Consider the following 20554-nt stretch of genomic DNA (forward strand, 5'->3'; position numbering starts at 1 on the left):
TTAGTCACGACTTTGCCGTATTTTTTTACTTTCTCAATTGCCTGTGCAAAATTTACATTAAATATTTTTGCTACTCTGACAAAAAAACAGACCTTTCTAAGAACAATTTAAGATGATTTATGATGCTGTTGTCACAAAAGTAGCTCTGAAACTGTTAAATCTATAGCAGCATGTAAAGGGAATTTTTTTTACTCTCTCTCTCTCTATACAAAATATATTTTTGCAATATGTATAATATGTTTATTTATTTATTATTCTTTTTGTGCTTTCATTTAAAAAAGCATGTTTGTAAGTCTAAAAGACATTGGGGAGTTAGCAAAAACACCACAAACATTTAACTAATTATATAAGTTAAGAATGAATGAATGAATGGATGAATATTGAGGAAATAAAAAAAAACTGTCTGGTTTAGAATTTGATGTTTGGTCGTGTTAATTGATGTAATTTATCCACTCAAGCCTTTTATTTGCATGTTTAAAAAATTATAAATATTGTGACCTATTATTTGTTTTATGTTTTTTTCCTCCCTAAAGAATTAGAATGGTTCAAATTAAACAAGGGTCATAGATGTATAGTATATGACATTAAAATACAGAAAATAAAAAAAAATGTCTGTTTCCTGTGGTATGTGGTGAGAACAGCAATCTGTATTTGTCCATAAATCTAACTGTATAGGGTAAAAATCTTTTTAAAATCCAGATTTACAATATTAGGCATGCATGTATGGTTTTACAAAAAAACAGTATATAAAAGAATAGTCTAAGCCTAATTTGAGATGTGGCCTACATACAGTAGATTCCATTAGCACTCAGCTGTACCCCAGGCGACCACGCGATGTCTCTGTTTCCCAAATAAGCGGAGTGAATCGTGCTCTTCTGCCTTGGCAACGATTTGTCCTCTGATGAGTCTGCATTATTGCTCTTCTGCGTGCGCTTAAATAGATATCTCTAATAATCTGTATAGGAAATCAACGCCACGTCTCTGAGATGGCACACTGCCGCATGCATTCGGGTTAATATCCGAAAAACAAAAACAGTTATGTCATACTTCGCATGACTCAGCGCACCTCTCCCGCTCGCGCGTCGCGGTATGATCGGAATGCGTGACGCGGCCTGCGCGTGAACCTGGACCGTAAGAACATGTGATACTGAAGGATTTGAACGCAGCATCTGTCAGTGTCGATCTCGAGTTCTAGTTGTTTAACTTCACAGAGCGTGGACATGTTTGTGGTCTCGGTGTCGTCCAGGGAAACAGCGCGGTGAACTCGTCCAGGTAAGAGCGCAGGTGAGACGCGCGCGTGCAGCTGCTACACAGAGTGTCGGCTAGAAACTAACATTCACTCAGAACGAAAGTCCTGTCATTATTCACTCACCCTCGTTTTCTGTCAAGCCCGTTTGACTTTCTTTTTCACGAGGAATACAGATGAAGAAGTTAAGACCGGATGACAGTCTCAGTCATCATTCACTTATACTGTCTGGAGAAAGATGGATTACAAACCAAAGTGAATCTGTCTCGAGCATCCTCTGTAAATTCTCTTCATTTGTGTTCCTAGAAAGATAGTTAAGGGTTTGAAATAACATGAGGGTGAGAAAACAATTCTTTCTTTCTTTCTTTCTTTAAATACAGTTGTTTTCGTAGTCATGATATTCATATAACTGCTTCACTGTCATTAAGGAGTTTCCTAATATATTTTTTATTATAGGGCTAATTATGTACCATGTTATAAATGCAAATGGATTGACGTAGAGGTTTATTTTTCATATTCAGTTCGTTCCGTGAATCGAAATCTTTGATTCTCATGTGTAAAGTGGCTAAAATAGATTAGTAAAGCTTTTATCATACGTTTTGTGTTATCACTAAAGGTGTGTCATCGCTTAAGATATTTTAAAACCATACTCGAAGTGTGTAGTGTTGTTTGTATTTTTCTTTCTGCCACATTAATAACTAAACTGAAAATAAATAAAACCTGTTAATTGTACAGTCGTGGCCAAAAGTTTTGAGAATTACATAAATATTAGTTTTCAAAAAGTTTGCTGCTAAACTGCTTTTAGATCTTTGTTTCAGTTGTTTCTGTGATGCACTGGAATATAATTACAAGCACTTCATACGTTTCAAAGGCTTTTATCGACAATTACATGACATTTATGCAAAGAGTCAGTATTTGCAGTGTTGGCCCTTCTTTTTCAGGACCTCTGCGATTCGACTGGTTATGCTCTCAATCAACTTCTGGGCCAAATCCTGACTGATAGCAACTCATTCTTTCATAATCACTTCTTGGAGTTTGTCAGAATTAGTGGGTTTTTGTTTGTCCACCCGCCTCTTGAGGATTGACCACAAGTTCTCAATGGGATTAAGATCTGGGGAGTTTCCAGACCGTGGACCCAAAATTTCAACATTCTGGTCCCCGAGCCACTTAGTTCTCACTTTTGCCTTATGGCACGGTGCTCCATCGTGCTGGAAAATGCATTGTTCTTCACCAAACTGTTGTTGGATTGTTGGAAGAAGTTGCTGTTGGAGGGTGTTTTGGTACCATTCTTTATTCATGGCTGTGTTTTTGGACAGAATTGTGAGTGAGCCCACTCCCTTGGATGAGAAGCAACCCCACACATGAATGGTGTCAGGATGCTTTACTGTTGGCATGACACAGGACTGATGGTAGCGCTCACCTTTTCTTCTCCGGACAAGCCTTTTTCCAGATGCCCCAAACAATCGGAAAGGGGCTTCATCGGAGAATATGACTTTGCCCCAGTCCTCAGCAGTCCATTCACTATACTTTCTGCAGAAGATCAATCTGTCCCCGATGTTTTTTTTGGAGAGAAGTGGCTTCTTTGCTGCCCTTCTTGACACCAGGCCATCTTCCAAAAGTCTTCACCTCACTGTGCGTACAGATGCGCTCACACCTGCCTGCTGCCATTCCTGAGCAAGCTCTGCACTGGTGGCACTCCGATCCCGCAGTTGAATCCTCTTTAGGAGACGATCCTGGCGCTTGCTGGACTTTCTTGGACGCCCTGAAGCCTTCTTTACAAGAATTGAACCTCTTTCCTTGAAGTTCTTGATGATCCTATAAATTGTTGATTTAGGTGCAATCTTAGTAGCACAATATCCTTGCCTGTGAAGCCATTTTTATGCAACGCAATGATGGCTGCATGCGTTTCTTTGCAGGTCACCATGGTTAACAATGGAAGAACAATGATTTCAAGCATCACCCTCCTTTTAACATGTCAAGTCTGCCATTCTAACCCAATCAGCCTGACATAATGATCTCCAGCCTTGTGCTCGCAACATTCTCACCTGAGTTAACAAGACGATTACTGAAATGATCTCAGCAGGTCCTTTAATGACAGCAATGAAATGCAGTGGAAAGGTTTTTTTGGGATTAAGTTAATTTTCATGGCAAAGAAGGACTATGCAATTCATCTGATCACTCTTCATAACATTCTGGAGTATATCCAAATTGCTATTATAAAATCTTAAGCAGCAACTTTTCCAATTTCCAATATTTATGTAATTCTCAAAACTTTTGGCCATGACTGTACAGCTGCAGTCTGAGGGGTTTTGTGCAGCTGACATGAAACCTTAAGAAGAGAGCAGCATCTTCCAGTGTAATGTGCTATACATCTTCTGAAAACTAGTTTAAAGTTGGTATGAAACAGAAATTCAACCTGTCTATTAACCACTATTGTTAATTGCATATACAGTTCCAGTTATAGGTCAAATTATTAGACTGTAATTGTGTAAACTTATTTGTAGGAGTTCAATTATTCCTGCTTTGTTAACTGGCCTTTGGTAACTACTCTAAACATTTGCCAACATTTCACTGAGGAATGTTCTTAAGAACTTTAACCACATTTTGTTCCTCTGAAGTTCCAAAAGAATCCTTAATGGAATGATTCAAGAACTTAGTCATGAGGAGAATTCTGAGTCCGAATCATTCAATTCTTTATGATTTCCATGCATTTAGCCATCCAGAAACCATATGCAGCTCTTATCATGATATGTGACATAATAGTGATTTAATCAGGTTTTTGAGGTACGAAATACTAACAGTGTTGTGATTGTAGCTAATCATTATAAATGCTTCATACTTTGCTGCATGCTCTTATTGACAGTAGACCTTTTAGTATTTGGTTTAACCCACTTTTGCCATACGTGCAAGCATAAAAATATTAGTATTTCTTTAAATTCATTTTATGTTCCCGCATTTTTTTTTCTTTTTTTTTATCTGAAATCCTGTTTATTTATTTTTTTTGTCTAAATGTTTTCAGTGAGTTCTCAAACAGTGATGGGTAGATTACTTACAAACTGTAGTCTGTTATTGATCCATGACAAAAAAATGTTTAATTATAGTAACGTTTTCCATTGCATTACACATTTTATGTATAATCAGACTACTTGATTATATGAATTAATTTGTGCATTTTAATATGTTTGAAATACAAAAGCCTTCCAAAGACAAAGGACTGTGTGAATAACGTAATCATAATCAATAAAAAAGTATTATATACAAGTTCTTTAAAATAGAATATATCGGATTATGTAAATTACTAAACAGCCTTGGTCTCAAATTTATAGACTGTAAGCTTAAAAGTTTATGGTTTCACTTTATGTCAGTTTTCACCTATAATCTCGCTGTTGAAACGCTTTGTGTCCATTGACACAAAGGAGTTCATTCTTAAAAATAAAGGTTCCAAAAGTGATGCCATAGAAGAACCAGTTTTGGTTCCCCCAAGACCTTTCAGTGAACAGTTCTTAAAAGAGCCATTTTTATCTTAGTGTGAAGAACATTTTTATAATCTGAACAGCCTTTTCCACTGTAAAGCACCTTTTGTGGCATGAAAAGGTTGCATGGATGGTAAAGGTTCTGTGTGGAACCACTGATGCCAGTAGAGTGTTGTCGTTAGGATGTATCTGAATGAAATGGTCGGGTTAAAGGGCTTTTGTGCTTTAACGACTCTACCATCAAGTTGGTGAGAATTTCCTGGCCACATGGGGCATTTGTTTACTGCTGTCTTGTAGAGTGTGTGTGTTTGTGTGAGAGTGTGTGTGGTGCACCAGCTCTTGAAACCGTGCCTTCCAATCAGCTTCATCCTGCACAGGCGTCACTTCCTTCCCAATGGCTACTGCAGTCAATCTGTGCATTCATCAAAGCCTGTGTCTGCCTTTGTCCTATCCGGATCCCCACTGCTAAAATCCCACCTCCTCCCCGCTGACCCTCCCATCCCCCTTCCCACACACCCGTGCCACATGAGGCCCTGCAGTGTGACTCAGTGGACAAACTTACACCAGTCTGAGAGTCTGGGCCAGGCTTTCCCAAGCCACACACCTCAGTTTGCCAGCGCAAGAGACACACAGGGTTAGGCTTTGCCATTCCGTAAAGGTAATGATGCATTTGGTCGTTTTCTTTTAGCAAACCTGTCATTTTTTTACTCCTTTTTAAGTAGAGGTTTGTCATACTGCAGTGCAGCACTGTGAGAGATCTCTGCGTGCGAGCGTACGCTCTGTGCAACATGCTGAGTTTGTGGTTTTCGCTTTTTAGCATGCTGGCCTTGAGCACTTGCTACAAGTATGTTGTTTCCTTATTAATGTCTACGGATGTGGTCAAAATTGTGCTTAAGAGTGTTTGTTTATTTGTAGAAGTGCATGCAGGTTTGTGTGCATGTGGGTGTAGCTGAAATTGTAACAAAGGTGTTGATTATATATAGCCCTGTAAGTTTCAGTAGCTGCACAAATATTATAAAGTTTGCTTAACCAGACTTTGAACTCACTTGTATTGCACTTTTAATGAGTTTAACATAATGAACTGAATTGCAATCTAAAGCTGTCTTTGGTAGCATGTTTTTTTTTTTTTTTTTTAAAGTCTTTTGACACATGGTGTTTCACCCCCTCTGGATAGGTGACAATAGAGCACTTATAATTAAGGTCTTTATAATGTGTCTGCATGGTTTATGTGTGCAATAGGCTTGATAGATGATTAGTTCAGAGTTGAAGTACTAAAATTACTAAAACTGAAATTAAAAATAAATTAAAGCTGGATAAAAAAAACTATAAACTAATAAAATGACAAAAGCACATATCAGAATGATTAAAATAAAAATAAATTAATATAATAAAAAATATTTAAAAAGTCACAATTTCAATACTATAGAAATAATATTAAAAACACTTAATAAAGCTACAGAATATTGTCTATGACTCCTATATTTGAAAGGGTTAAATGCATGTTGTGCATCACTTTTACATACATTTCATTAGAAATGTAAAAACTGTTTAACCTCCTCAATTTTCGTTTTAGATATCCCTGCCATGGCGAATTCCCTGAAGGCAAATGTAACACTGAAAGCAAAGAAGGAGATCAGAGAAGAGAAAGAGGGAGCTAAAGAAATGGATGACACCTTGGATAAGCCTGCAGAGGAGGAAGAGGATGAAGAGGAGAGGAAGGCCCGGGCCGCCGCGAGAGAGAGAGCCGCTCAGAGGCAGCTCATGACCATAGAGGAGCTGGTGCAGACTGAGAGGAACTACCTGAAACATCTGCACCTCTGTACGGTCACCATCCACAGCAACCTGCAGAAACTACAGGTAGACAAGCTCCCTAGCATCACACCCATTAAACTGCAGTAAAAGTCCTGATTTAACTCATAAGACCAACAGCCTTCTGTGTTTTATGTTGCTTCCACCACCACTGAAATACCATCTAAGCACTCTGATATCTTTCTTATATTATTACAAATACAGTTTGAACAGTATAAAAACCATTATGCCTATGGAGAGTCCCTACAAGGATAGCTAACCAGATTCATTCAAATTCAGTGTTTATTTTCTTTTTAGAAACATTAGCATCAAATAATTTTGTTCTTACATTAGCTACAGACCACAAATATTAACAGATATCATCGAAAACCAAGCAAATGTATATCAAACATTATACACAAAATGAATATTTAAGGGACAAAATATTAAAAAAAAAAAATATATATATATATACTATTATTACTGAGTGTATATCTCATAAAGGAGACCAAATGATTTAGCTTTGATAATATCATACATTATTGGGTCTCTTGCAGCCTCCTCCTCCAAACCTGGAGAACATGTTCCAGCACATAGATGAAGTGATGGATGTTTCCAGCAGACTCCTGAGCCTCCTCGACCAGACACAGATTCATCACAGTGATCCGAAATACCTGGAAACTCTCTGTGAGTACAGCAGGACAGGCTGGAATTTCCAGTTCAATTTTAGTTTACTGTCACTCTCTGTGTGACACAGATTAAAATATTTTTACCTTTGACATCATGAGTCAAGAATCCAGAAGTTGAGTTTCAAGATGAGAATGATGATGTATTATGCATGGAATGTTTACATTTCTTTGCATTCTTTTTGGAGCTTGACGGTCTAAATAACCATACACTCCTACTACTGTTTAAAAGTTTGGGCTTGGTTTAATTTATTCATTTATTTTTTTTAAGGAGTCTCGTATGTTCACCAATGCTACATTTGTGTGATGATTAACACAGTAAATCAAAAATATTATTACAATTTAGAATAACAATTTTTTATTTAAGTATACTTTAAAATGTAATTTATTCCTGTGATGTGCAGCTGTATTTTCAGCATCATTACTCCAGTCTTCAGTCTCACATGATCCTTCAGAAATTATTTGAAATAAATTTTATAAGTGTCTTTACTGTTACCTTTGATCAATTTAATGTGTCTTTGCTGATTAAAGCATTTTTTTTATACTGACCTCAAACTGCAGCATATGTTGTATGGAAAAGATCTTGTTATATATTAGAAATGATCTTATTCTTTCTCTTAGGTGATTCCTTCCTGAGTCTGTCTCAAGATATAGAGATGGCTTATAAAGAGTATCTTGCCAACTACAACAACATAACCGCTCTAGAGAACAGCTACAAACAGAAAGAAGTGCTGTGGGTGGAAATGGTCCGAATCGTCAAATCATCTGCGTAAGTTCGTAAACAACAACCGACTGTGGTTGTGTAGAAACTGAACGCTGTTGAGAGCAGGATGAGTTCCTAGACAAATACGCCAGTGTATTACCCAACATTCCTGTCATTTTTGACCCCTGATCTGGTCTGTCTTCAGTCCTGATGTGAATGCATCCACTCTGAGCTTCTTCCTGGTGATGCCGGTTCAGAGAATCGCCCGTTACCCACTGCTGCTGCAGACCATTCAGAAACACACAGACCCCGGGCACCCTGCGTACCCCTTACTGGAGCACACCGCTCACACTGCAGTCCAGATCAACTGCAGGATCAATGAATACAAACGCTTCCGTGAAGTCGGTGAGAACATGCTTGCAGTTTACTGAACCAAAGTATGCCAGTCCCTTGGGAACATCAGTAGGGCCCTATGAAATCTGTTTGATTGTTTCCCAAATTCCATTAGATTTTTTTCAAAATTCCATGTTTTCAGGTTGAATTTTTATGGATTCCGTTTTCATTTTTCTTGACTGTTTTAATGGTTAAATAAAATGTTATTCATCGAAAAGCATGTCTAATTAATTGAATTTTATACATTTCTTATTATTATTATTTTTGTTTTTTAAATATGTTCAGTTTTTTTCTCAAATACAGCTTTATTTTATTTTTCCGAATTCTTTGTTTTCCTTTTGAGATTTCAATATGTTTTTTTTTTTTTTAAATGGTTTTAAGTTTTAATGGTTTAATTACATTTCAATATAACTTTTTTTTTTAATTATTATTGTTTTAAACGATAATAAGACATTTGCATGTGCGTTTATATTTTATGATGGTAGCTTTTCTTAAACAAAATAGTCAAATGCTCATGAAGTGACACATAGCAGCGTCACAGTTTCTGCACAGAAACATGAATAAAGTGCTTGAGGTTTTGTTTTGCTTCATTCTTATCATTCTCTGACTCTCATAGCTGACAAATACAAGAAGACAGAGAACCTGACCATCAAGGACAAGATCAATCGGCTGAGTGGGCACAGTATTGCCAAGAAGACGGCCCGGTTCAGCCAGTACATAAAGCACGAGACAGGAATGGTGCCTAAGGTAACTGCCTTAACAATTCTTCATGTAAACAAAGGAACAGAAATGTTTGCCAAGTTGAAAGAACCACATTGTTTCCATAAAGCCTGTTGCCAGATAAGATGTTTTAACGATTATTTCTTTATTTCTACTTTTATATTGTAGTTGAAAGATGAAGAATTTGATGCCCTTGCTGGCTTCTTCTTTGTCCTGGAGAGGGGCGTCTCAGAGCTTCACGATAACCTGGAGGCCTATCTCCACCATCTGCAGGTTTGGATTTAACATTCGTACTCTTAATGAGAGTAGTTAAAAACTCAAAAAGAGCTGATCCTCTCATTTGTTTTGGTGTTCCCCCAGTGTGAAGCCAGTATGCCTGTGGATCAACCTCTTAAACATTTTCCATTGTTATTCCAGCTGCTGAATGAAAGGAAAATCTGTAGGAGGGTTGATCCTAGGGCAGATGGATGGGGTTACTGAAGATTGTGAGGTTCAGAGGATTGCTGTGCACTTGAAGTGTTTGTAAAGATTTATTTAACCGTCTGAGCTCTGTCTCTGTGTACAGAGGTTCCTCCACTGCAGACCAGAGGAAGCAGATCTTGATCTGGAAGGAGAGAAAACCGCCTTGTTCTCTAAAGAAATCACGGTGGCACTCAGACAGTGGATCTACCCCTCATATGTAAGACCTTTACTGTGGCTAGTGATAAAGTTGCAGTTCTTTTGGCCGAATAAAGGTGCTGTGAGCTATTGAAAGTTGATCGAACCAAGCACTGAAACACACTTTTTGTCATTCACCAATAAGGGGCGTGTCCACTCGTGGTGGGGGAGGTTCCTGTGTAACATATCATGTTTATAAATTAGGAGGCGGAGCTATCAAGATATGGGTGTGATACATTTGGGTAGGGCATGTTTGATATAAAATATCAACAGAATTCAAGCAAAATTAGTATAAGACTTACATTATTTAAAATGGTGTGAATGAGACAAGGCTGTGAGTGACAGAATAACAGTCGACCCTTTGCAAAGGCCCCGCCCCCTTAGTTACCGTTGCTACGTTCAACAAACTAAGATGCTCTCATGTCACACATCATGTTCTCATGCAGTTAAAAATACATTGCGGAGCAAAGAGGAAACTGACAATGTGTTGATAAGACAGAGCAGGTTATTTCTGATATGAAACAAAGTGTCCGCTTTCAGTTCATTTTTTTTTTTAAAGAAATTCAAACAGTAAATACCGTTTTAGGTGTTTAATGTTTCATGACTGATTAATGTTGCACACATGAACCCAATCATCTCTTCCTATTTACTAGTTATGCCATGAAATGAATATATATCAGAAGGTATCTTGTTTTAACACGGAAGGGGTCAATACACATAATTTTTTAAGTTCAAGTCTGATGTTAATTTATTCTCCTGTCTGGTTTGTTTTATTAGACAAATTATCAGATTTGGCGTTATGATTGGTCAGATCACCTGTAAATCAAACTCCTGGCTAAGAGTGAATTATTATTATTATTATTTTTTGTGTAATGTAATTTTGTAGGCCAGCCTGTAAATTATGATGAAACCTGGTTCCCTTGACAAAAAGGATTATTGCAGAAAATAAGCTCTGTGACCAACAAACTTTTGCGATATGTTCGTTTTATGTGATTTTAAACCCGCTGAGGCTATAAAAACAGACTAGTGGGTAGATGAGTTTACTTGTTTGCTGTGATAATGTTTGATGTCCCCAACAACCTCTTTCCTTCTAGTCCCATTAAGACACTTGTTAGCAGCCATCTTTTCAAGACAAAACGTCAAAAAAATCATTGGGTCACATTGATTTATTGTCTTGTAGAATAAGGTGTGAAATAATTTTGAGCCTGTGTTACAGACTTTATTTCAGACATTTAACCACAAAACCCATGACACTGGAAGTGCAAAAGTGCTTACTCTTTTCCAGGCTGTAGTACTCATTCCTGCAGCACTCTGTAACACACTGTACCTCTATCACTCACTGCCTCGTTTTTGTACATGTCAAATTAAATATGGCATCTCTGACTAAAGTCTGGAACACAAACATTTGTCACCGCTTTGGTCACGAGACAGGATTTCTTCCCTGTGGTCCTTCTATTGGCCACTTTAGTGTTTCTCCATATATCGGTGTCTAATCGATCTGGAACCAACAGTTCTCCAAAAACACCATGTATCATGTAATGTTACTAATTTTTCAAGTCAAGTCAAGTCACCTTTATTTATATAGCGCTTTAAACAAAATACATTGCGGCAAAGCAACTGAACAACATTCATTAGGAAAACAGTGTGTCAATAATGCAAAAATGATAGTTAAAGGCAGTTCATCATTGAATTCAGTGATGTCATCTCTGTTCAGTTAAATAGTGTCTGTGCATTTATTTGCAATCAAGTCAACGATATCGCTGTAGATGAAGTGACCCCAACTAAGCAAGCCAGAGGCGACAGCGGCAAGGAACCGAAACTCCATCGGTGACAGAATGGAGAAAAAAACCTTGGGAGAAACCAGGCTCAGTTGGGGGGCCAGTTCTCCTCTGACCGGACGAAACCAGTAGTTCAATTCCAGGCTGCAGCAAAGTCAGATTGTGCAGAAGAATCATCTGTTTCCTGTGGTCTTGTCCTGGTGCTCCTCTGAGACAAGGTCTTTACAGGGGATCTGTATCTGGGGCTCTAGTTGTCCTGGTCTCCGCTGTCTTTCAGGGATGTAGAGGTCCTTTCTAGGTGCTGATCCACCATCTGGTCTGAATACGTACTGGATCCGGGTGACTGCAGTGACCCTCTGATCTGGATACAGACTGCATCTGGTGGCTACAGTGACCTCGGAATAAGAGAGAAACAGACTAATATTAGCATAGATGCCATTCTTCTAATGATGTAGCAAGTGCATTGAGTGTTATGGGAAGTGTTCCCGGTTCCGGTTGACCTAATTAATGCAGCCTAAAAATCCTTTAACAGATTTGGATATTAAAAGCATATTACTACGTTATGTGTAAGCCAGGTTAAAGAGATGGGTCTTTAATCTAGATTTAAACTGCAAGAGTGTGTCTGCCTCCCGAACAATGTTAGGTAGGTTATTCCAGAGTTTAGGTGCCAAATAGGAAAAGGATTTGCCACCCGCAGTTGATTTTGACATTCTAGGTATTATCAAATTCCCTGAGTTTTGAGAACGTAGCGGACGTAGAGGATTATATGTAAAAGTAGCTAAGATCTTCAAAGATCTTTAATCTGTTTACCAGCCTTTGAAATTGTGGTACTAGTATACAGCACCCATTTTAGTGGTATGCTTTATATGAGAAGACCGCAGTGATTTAAAGTAACTAGTTTTTATTAAATCGCTGATCAGTTGTCAGTAATTGATTAAACATCTTGGGTATCTGGTCTTCTATGCTTACTTTGTACATCTCCTTTGCTGCCGCTTACAGGAGGAGCGTTTGAAGACTTTAGTCTTTAAGCCCTTGAGCTCACTGCAGGAACTGATGGCAGGACCACGTAACCTCATCCGCAAACGTCAGGACAAGCTTCTGGACTATGAGCTAATCGAGGAGAAGAGTAACCTGAGCTTTGAGGAGCAAGCCATAGCAAACACCTACAAGACCATGAACACTCTCCTGCTGACCGAGCTGCCACAATTCAACGGCAAAGCCCTGCAGATCCTGTGGGCATCACTAGAGTCCTTCAGCGCCCTTCAGAGAGACCTGGCGGCTGATATGGAGCAGCTGGCCACCAGCTTCACCCATCAGGTACTTTTTACAGAAGAAGCTAAAATATTGAGGTTTAGAGATAACTAGGTGAATATTTAATGTCTGTAGTACCTATTTCCAGAGAGAATCACAATATACAGTGGTGGCCAAAATTATTAGTACACTAGTATTTTCAGCAGCTAAAAAAAAGATTTTAAGTCAGGTATTCTATATTTTGCTGTAGTGTGTCAGTAGGAAATATCAGTTTACATTCTTTTTGCCTTTTTCGAAGGGTTAATTCAACCAAAAATCAAAATTACCCTCAATGCATCTTAGGTTTATGTGACTTTCTTCTTTTAGACTAATCCAATCGGTGTTGTATTAAAAATTGTCCTTACCCCTCCAAGCCTTTCAATGGGGGTAAGCGGGTGTTTGTTGTCAACAGTTCAGAAGACGTGAAATAAAGTGCGTGCATCCATAATAAAACGTCCCTCACACGGTTCCGGGGGATGAATAAAGGCCTCCTGTAGCAAATCCATGCATTTTTGTAAGATAAATATATCCATATTTCCGCTGACTGTCCTCTTCGGAAGTTGTTCAGGCAGATGACGTAGGATGTATGCGTCATGCATGCGCCTCGGAGAATTGCTGGAGCAAAGGAAGCAAATTTCCTTACTTTAGCAAAGGAAAACCACCGGCATTTTGTTTTGTCTTGTCTCCACGTTCGTCACTAATCGCGCAACGCCGACGTCTTGCGTCATCCACAGGAGCGGCTTCCACTTACGCCAGTCAGCGGAAGTAAGAAAAAGTGTTTATTATATCTGAAATATGGATATTTATCTTACAAAAACACATGGATTCTGGAGCTGTGTGAGGGACGTTTTATTATGGATGTGCACGCACTTTATTTCACGTCTTTTGGACTGTTGATAACCAACACCTGCTTACCCACATTGAAAGGCTTGGAGGGGCCAGTCCGACTGGATTTGTCTGAAAGAAGAAAGTCACATACACCTAGGATGCTTTGAGGGTGAGTAAAACACAGCCTTTAACTGTAATAATCCAGTGAGATTTTTGTCTGAGATCAGACATTGTTGCACACAGAGATCTGATCTGATCTTAATTCAGTCAGTCTGGAACGACATGAAGAAACAGAACAAACTAAGACTCAGACTTTCAGAAACTGTTGGACATTCTTCTGTGAAATGATCCACCATTGAACGACACCACGAGCGTGTGGTTGGAAAAGTGTAGCTGTGTGCAGGCTGGCAGTGTTCATGAATTGCTCTCTGTCTCCGGGCAGCTCCCACACAGTTATTTGGAGGACGGTGAGTTCTGGAAGTGGGCAGAGACTTCGGTGCTGGAGGGTTCAAGGAGGATGGAGAGCCTGTGTCAGAGTGTTCAGGATGAGCTCAATGCTCCCATTGTGCAGGTCAGTTCCAACACAGAGACACATTATTGTTTGTCGCTGGGTGGAGATGTCTTCCTACGGGACGGGTTTGTTTGCCCTCACTGCAGCTTAATGCTGGAATAAAACCACAGCCATTCATTCATCTTGATATAGTTTAGCCCTCATGTGTTTTGCATCAGTCTATCCATTAATTATAAACATACCTTAGTAAAATATATTATGTCCTGAGGGTACTGTGTTATGGGTGGCCCTAAACAGCTGCCTCTCATTTAGTGAAATTCAAATACAAATTAGAGTGAAAATATACTACCGGTCAAAAAGACACACCTGCTCATTCTTTATTATTAGTATTAGCTACATTTTAGAATAATAGCAAAGTAATTAAACGGTCTGATATTATAAAAACTTTAACTATGGGATGTACACCATCGTTTAAATGTTAGAAGTCTGTAAGATTTTCTATGGATTTTGAAATAAGCCACAAAGCTGCATTTGTTTGATCAAATATACAGGAAAAACTGTATATTTAAAAATGTATTTAATTGTCTGCATTATTACTCCAGTGTCACATGATCCTTCAGAAATCAGTCGAATATGCTGATTTGATGCGCAAAACCCCAAACTTTTTTTGGTAGTGTAATTGTATGTGACCAAAAATATTCGGGATGGAGCATGATTTTATGCATCAGGAACTGATTGGTTTGTGAGAAGTTATACAAAATTTCATTCATGCATTCATGCAACCAACTTGACAAAGTGAAAATATTGGCTTATTCCAAGATCTGGTGTAAATAGAAATCAAGTAATATCAGGCATTGGACAAATTAAATGCTTCAAAATGAATTATCAGGAAATAAAATCAGTTTGAGAGGAGATTGTGAAAACGGATAATGAAAGCAGCCTTACAGTAGTTTACACTGTTGATGAATAATGCATATTAAATCCAGGAGCATTTAGTAGACAAATAAGTGTCAATTATGATGTAGATATTTGAATCTGTTCTTCTTTTGACATCATAAGCAGAGACAGCACCATTGCAATGTTTCATATTTCAGAGCAATATTAATATTGTGTTGGTTTGACTTCTCTGTTTTGATGTCATGGCATGGGCATTAGGCCATCACTACAGCTAATCCTTGGAAATCCTTGCAGTGTCTTGCTCTCATGTTCAATTCCCATCTCTTTTTTTTATTTATTTTTTTGTGCTCCAGCACTGTAATTACTGCACTTCTACTCATTTCATGGACATTTGCATTCTAAATGAATTTATGCTGCTGTATGTAACTTCACATTCAGTATGAGTGGGTAGGAAATCAGGGTTTTTTCATGTCTGTGTCGTCTCAGGCTCTCAATACCGTGTGTGAGCAGCGTCTCAAGGCTCTGACCGCCAAACACGGCTCGGAGAAGATTTACCAGCTGACAGGCCCTGTGGTGGGCACCCGTGACCTTGACCTGACCCTCAACAAGGGAGAGCTGGTAGCTGTCATCAGTGAGATGGACACGCGAGGAGACCGTCGCCGCTGGCTGGTGGATGCAGGAGGTAAAACTGTGGAGAAATATGTCATAATCCAGTTAAAAAGAACTGAGCTGGTTTTACTGTGACTCTCATATAATGCATACAAATGGACCTACAATAAATTCCTGTTTGCACCAAGAAGATACAGAAAAATATTGAAACGAAATTCAAACAAAAGGTCTTTTTTATTATATTGTTCTTTAAAAACATAATGCAGACATTCGCATTCTGTATTGCAAAATACAAACCTTTTGATAATAGTTAATAACACTCACGCTAACACTCAAAACTCATCTGAAAATACAGATAACGCTTGCTTTAATGCAACAGAACTGATTTCAGTTGAACTGAAATATTTGTACTGTTCTCTGAGGTCAACAGGGATTAAAGATTTCCGTCAATTGTGAAACATGAGGAGAAAAGAAACACCGCAGTGCATTGTTGTTCTGTCAGGTCCGGCTCCAGTTATAAGATTAAGGGTGACCAAAGTGATATTCGGGGCTGAGCAAAAAAAAAAGTTTTTTCAATTAATAGTTTTTTTTTTTTAAATGACATTAATTCAATATCGATTCTTAAAAGCCGTGAATCAATCTTTTCTGATATTTATTTCAGCAAACATTTAAAAGAAGATTTGATCAATGTGAATCTTTTCATTAGTCTTCTCCTCTAGATGCGCAAAAATTCTATACAATATTAGCATGTTTGCGTGTGCATGTGTGAATTCTGCAGAGGCGGTGCTCATTCACACTATTACATCATAGAGTGGTACATCACAAGCAGGGGCGTCATGCATTCATGATTTTTGAGGGGGCACATTTGGGGGGGGGGGGTCGGGAGTACAAGTCATTCTACGAAAGCACTGTATAACTGATATAGGCTTATTTTTTTATTATTTTCTTTCCTTTTTTATTCAAAACAATTCCAAACATGCTTAATATATCAGGAAATATCTCGTTTCTCAAATATGTGTAGGTAAACGCGTTTTGCACCTTTATAGATTGCTATTTGATCAATATATGGAAATGAAGTGTAATCTATTAACTACACATAAAAACCTGACTTTTTACTTAAGTGCCATATCATGCCATAAAATATTTTTAATACGACTGAATTTGCATTTAATGTAAATTTTAATAACAATATTGTAAGATACTTATTTTAACACTTTCATTTTACAGAGAGTAAAGAACATTTACATTATCAAAAAACATTTTCATTCAGTCTAGCCAGAGTTCAGGCACTCTCAAAAACTCCCATTAAAATCACTGAAGCACTTTACATTATGAAACGAATATCTTACTTACATTCGTACGCACATCTGCACTTTTTGTTGTTTCTGATGAGAGAATTCGCTAAATAATTCAGTCAGCGAGCAAGTGAACAAAACACCGCGTTTCAGTGATGACTCTTCTGGACGTCTCTCATTGGCCATTGCATCCATAAGCGCAACAGAATAGTTTCTGATTGGTTATCATGAAGCGTTGTACGAACGCGTCTGTCTCTGGCTCAGCGCCAGCCAGCGAACGCAGATTTGAATTTAGCAGCTGATGCTGTGCACTGAACGATCTAATCACACCGCTGTGATTGTATCAAATATATAAAAAATATTATTCTGCAATTTTTTTTCATTTTTTTTTTTCGTTTGGAAGCTGCATTTAAAATCCACTTGGCTCAGAAATCTGAGGGGGCACGTGCCCCCTCACTTTGAATGGGCACGACGCCTCTGATCACAAGCTGTTTTTAGACTATCCAGAAAGTTTTGAGGTCTAAAACTTACAGGATGTTTTTAGAGCTCAATAACCTCATATATGTCAAACGATTGAATAATTCCTCAGCTCATGACCTCTTTAAAGAAAATTATAAACCATTTGATACAAATTAAATGTGTGTGTGTGATATTTTGATATTGTAATAATAGTGCATCTGTTGGAATAGAGTGCATATAGTGTAAATGTGTTTTAAACAATCAGATTTTATATATCTATAACTTATAACATATCACTTCTCTTGGTATTAACCGTTTTGGCTGTTATTTATTCCTTGTACTCAGCGACTCAAATGCCATCTCTTCCAGCAGCCAAATTCAGAAACAAATCTCATATTTGATTTTATGATTAAATTCGTTTTTTAATTAAACTGCTGAGCTAAGGTATTTTGACTAATTGGCGTTTGTTTTTCTCACTCTTAATTATTGATAATCTGTTAATCTTCAATCTAACCTTCAAAAACATTGTTTTAAATTCATAGGCCAGGTTTAAGTAAGAATACAAAGACTGGACAGAGTTTTATCATTTCTTTTTTTTTAATGCTTATTCATTAGGTTTGTGTGTATTTCATTGCTGTTGAAAGTCATTGACAGTGCTGTGAGTGACATCTGCTGGTTAAATACAGTTAAAGCACATCGGGTCTGCTCAGAACAGAAACACTGAAATGAGCAGATTTGAGTATCTTCATAGGTTTTCTATTTTTATTTCTCTCTTCAGGCCCGAGGGGATATGTGCCTGCTTCAAAACTGGCACGTTACCACCAGATCACCACTGACCCGCCGCAGTCTCCTCATCTGAACGTCATACCCAGCGGTCCAGGGCCACGGAGACACTCCTACACCCCCGGAGCCCAGCCGCTGCTGACCACAACTACGCCCTGTTTTCAGGTGACTGACACACACATGCCTTTGACTGACAGGTCGTGAGACCGCCGCGTTACTCGCTCTGATTCAAGTGTCAAACAGAACGAGGTCTCTGGAGATTGATGCCAGCTCTGCAGTATCTCATGATCATCAATCACACACATTTCAGCATTTGTAAATTCAGTATTGGAGGAACAGAAATGAACTGCCGCTCATTGTCAGCAGAAGTGAAATACTCTATCACGGCCACCTACACAAACACACACACACACAGATTCATTCATCTGCATGATCTGCCTGTCAAGTGCTTCTCTATCATCGTGGCTTCGTGTTTAAGAAAGCAGAAATGTCGGCGGTAGCTTTTGACTGTGAGAGTGTGACTTAAAATGACAGTTTTTTTCTAAGCAATCTTCACGGTTGTTTATCATTGTGAGAATGCAAAGATACACAGACCGGCTAACATTATGACTCCCAGATGAATTAGATATCCTGGTTTTTGTTGCCTCGAATGGAAATGATTTAATTTTGCTTTTGCAAGGCGTTGTTTTTCAAAACCATTATTTTCTGAAGAAAATGTGACTGGTGTTTGCCCATGCAGAACTCGGCACTATGATGCTAGCAGGATGTGAGTGTTGCTTTCAGTACATTGCTAAGTGGTTGCATACTTGCTCAAGTCAAAAAAAAAAAAAAAAAGAATCTTACTAAATATGATTCAGGGCACTTTAGAAGAGTTTTTTTTTCTTTTTTACTTTTTTCAACCAGTTCGAATTGTCTTTTTATTTTTTTATTTTTTTTGAGAATACATTACACTCAAATGCATGCCACAATACAGAAGAAGATATCTACTGCTACTTCAGTTTCATTGCAACTTTAATTTTTCCATGATTTTAACATTTTGGGTTAAGGCTCGCTTAAAACCCTATGAGCAAATATGATCAATAAGTGATGCTAGCCTTAAAAAACGCCACTAATGAACATGATTCATAACAAATTACTGATATTAACCACAAGGGGGAGCACTTCAGCTAATTTATCAGATTCTCTTCACAGCTCTTTTTTGGTCTCAAACCCCCTTTGACAACTTTAATTTCCTTATGAGCTATAATAAACAGCCCACTCCTAACACTTGGGAATATCTCAAGCACATAATGTGTAACCACTTACCTTTCAAATCTAAAAAGATGTTGTACGTACTCGACAACAGAGAGCTCAAAAAGCACATTTATCCTCTAGACAGAGGTTAGTGTCTCGGTTGTTTGTCTGGGTTTTGGCAATGACTAACTGTCAATCTGTTCTTCCAGCTCACATCATTTTTCCCATTACCATCCACACTGAAACTCTCCGTTCTCCATCTGCAGGTGTACGCGGGATATGACTTCACTGCGAGGAGCGCTCATGAGGTTTCTCTGCGTGCCGGGGAGCAGGTTCTGGTGTTGGAGCATCACGATAAGCGTGGAAACAAGGACTGGAGTCTGGTGGAGGCGCGTGGCCAGAGAGGATACGTCCCCTCTAACTACCTCGCCATCCTCCCCTCGGTGATCGCCTCACCCACCTTCCCTTACCGCTAGAATATCATCATCATCTGCTGCTGATACGACTCTTCTACCCCTGAAGGGCTCTTCACTCGTGAGGGGGCGATGGCTGCTGTTTGGTGCGTCATTTGACTGGTGTATGTACTGGAGTGGTGCTTGTGGCCCTGCTGTGGAGTGCTCGTCCATATACTTGATCTGCTTTTTTTTCTGGGGCCGTTACTGCTGAAGATGGTTTTATCCAATGAGAGAAGAGCTGCAGGGGCAGCAGACCTGCAGTTGAAGCACATGGCTGCTGGAGGAGTGTACGGTTTCCTACGATTACCACTTGGATCCACACCTCAGCTATCCATTGAAATGAGGCGTTTGGCGGGCCTGGTAATACTTTGCTATCGAAATGAAGAATATTTGGGTTTCTACTGCTGACGATGGATCTCATTTTTATGAGTCAGACCTCTGTTGCCACTGGTTTCCAGCCCACTTGAGATGACTAACATGCAGACTTGAAGACAGAAGTTTTATAAAATGCTTGTTTGTGTACCATTTTAATAATACATGTTTTTAGTTATTTAAATTTCTACTGTGGATCTTAAGTATTTGGACACTTGGTCATTAATGCATAGATGATGAAATATCAATCCAAATGATGTTCCGTTAAAAAAACTATACAATAAATCTTTAAGCAGAACTTATTTATTTTATTTTACAAAATGTTTGCTAAATTCAGAATGTTTAAAGATAGATATACTGCTTAAAAATAAAGCAAAT

The 20554-nt window shown here is 38.4% G+C and overlaps 1 protein-coding gene across 4 annotated transcripts; it reads left to right on the plus strand.

Annotated features, from left to right (window-relative positions):
- Window positions 1-860: 860 nt before the first annotated feature.
- On the plus strand, window positions 861-19859 carry LOC132109415 (rho guanine nucleotide exchange factor 37-like). 4 transcript variants are annotated; one of them, XM_059515463.1, is made up of 13 exons: window positions 861-1284; window positions 6293-6576; window positions 7065-7194; window positions 7815-7962; window positions 8102-8301; window positions 8906-9036; window positions 9178-9282; window positions 9575-9688; window positions 12444-12761; window positions 14005-14133; window positions 15457-15652; window positions 18112-18281; window positions 19616-19859. In XM_059515463.1, exons 2-13 carry the CDS (start codon window positions 6304-6306, stop codon window positions 19823-19825), a joined length of 2124 nt encoding a protein of 707 aa, XP_059371446.1. In that variant the 5' UTR covers window positions 861-1284; window positions 6293-6303; the 3' UTR covers window positions 19826-19859. The 4 variants fall into 4 exon arrangements, with proteins under 4 accessions (XP_059371446.1, XP_059371443.1, XP_059371447.1 ...); XM_059515460.1 differs by having other exon boundaries at window positions 861-1272; XM_059515464.1 differs by lacking the exon at window positions 861-1284 and adding an exon at window positions 1564-1584.
- The last annotated feature ends 695 nt before the right edge of the window (window positions 19860-20554 follow it).

The sequence above is a fragment of the Carassius carassius genome, chromosome 29 (genome assembly GCF_963082965.1).
Source record: "Carassius carassius chromosome 29, fCarCar2.1, whole genome shotgun sequence".
Lineage (NCBI taxonomy): Eukaryota > Metazoa > Chordata > Actinopteri > Cypriniformes > Cyprinidae > Carassius > Carassius carassius.

Coding starts and splice junctions, on each gene's coding strand:
- LOC132109415 (XM_059515463.1), top strand. CDS start 6,304: ATGGCGAATTCCCTGAAGGCAAATGTAACACTGAAAGCAAAGAAGGAG. Junction 8,302..8,905: donor CAAACGCTTCCGTGAAGTCG/GTGAGAACATGC, acceptor TGACTCTCATAG/CTGACAAATACAAGAAGACA. Junction 15,653..18,111: donor CTGGCTGGTGGATGCAGGAG/GTAAAACTGTGG, acceptor TTCTCTCTTCAG/GCCCGAGGGGATATGTGCCT.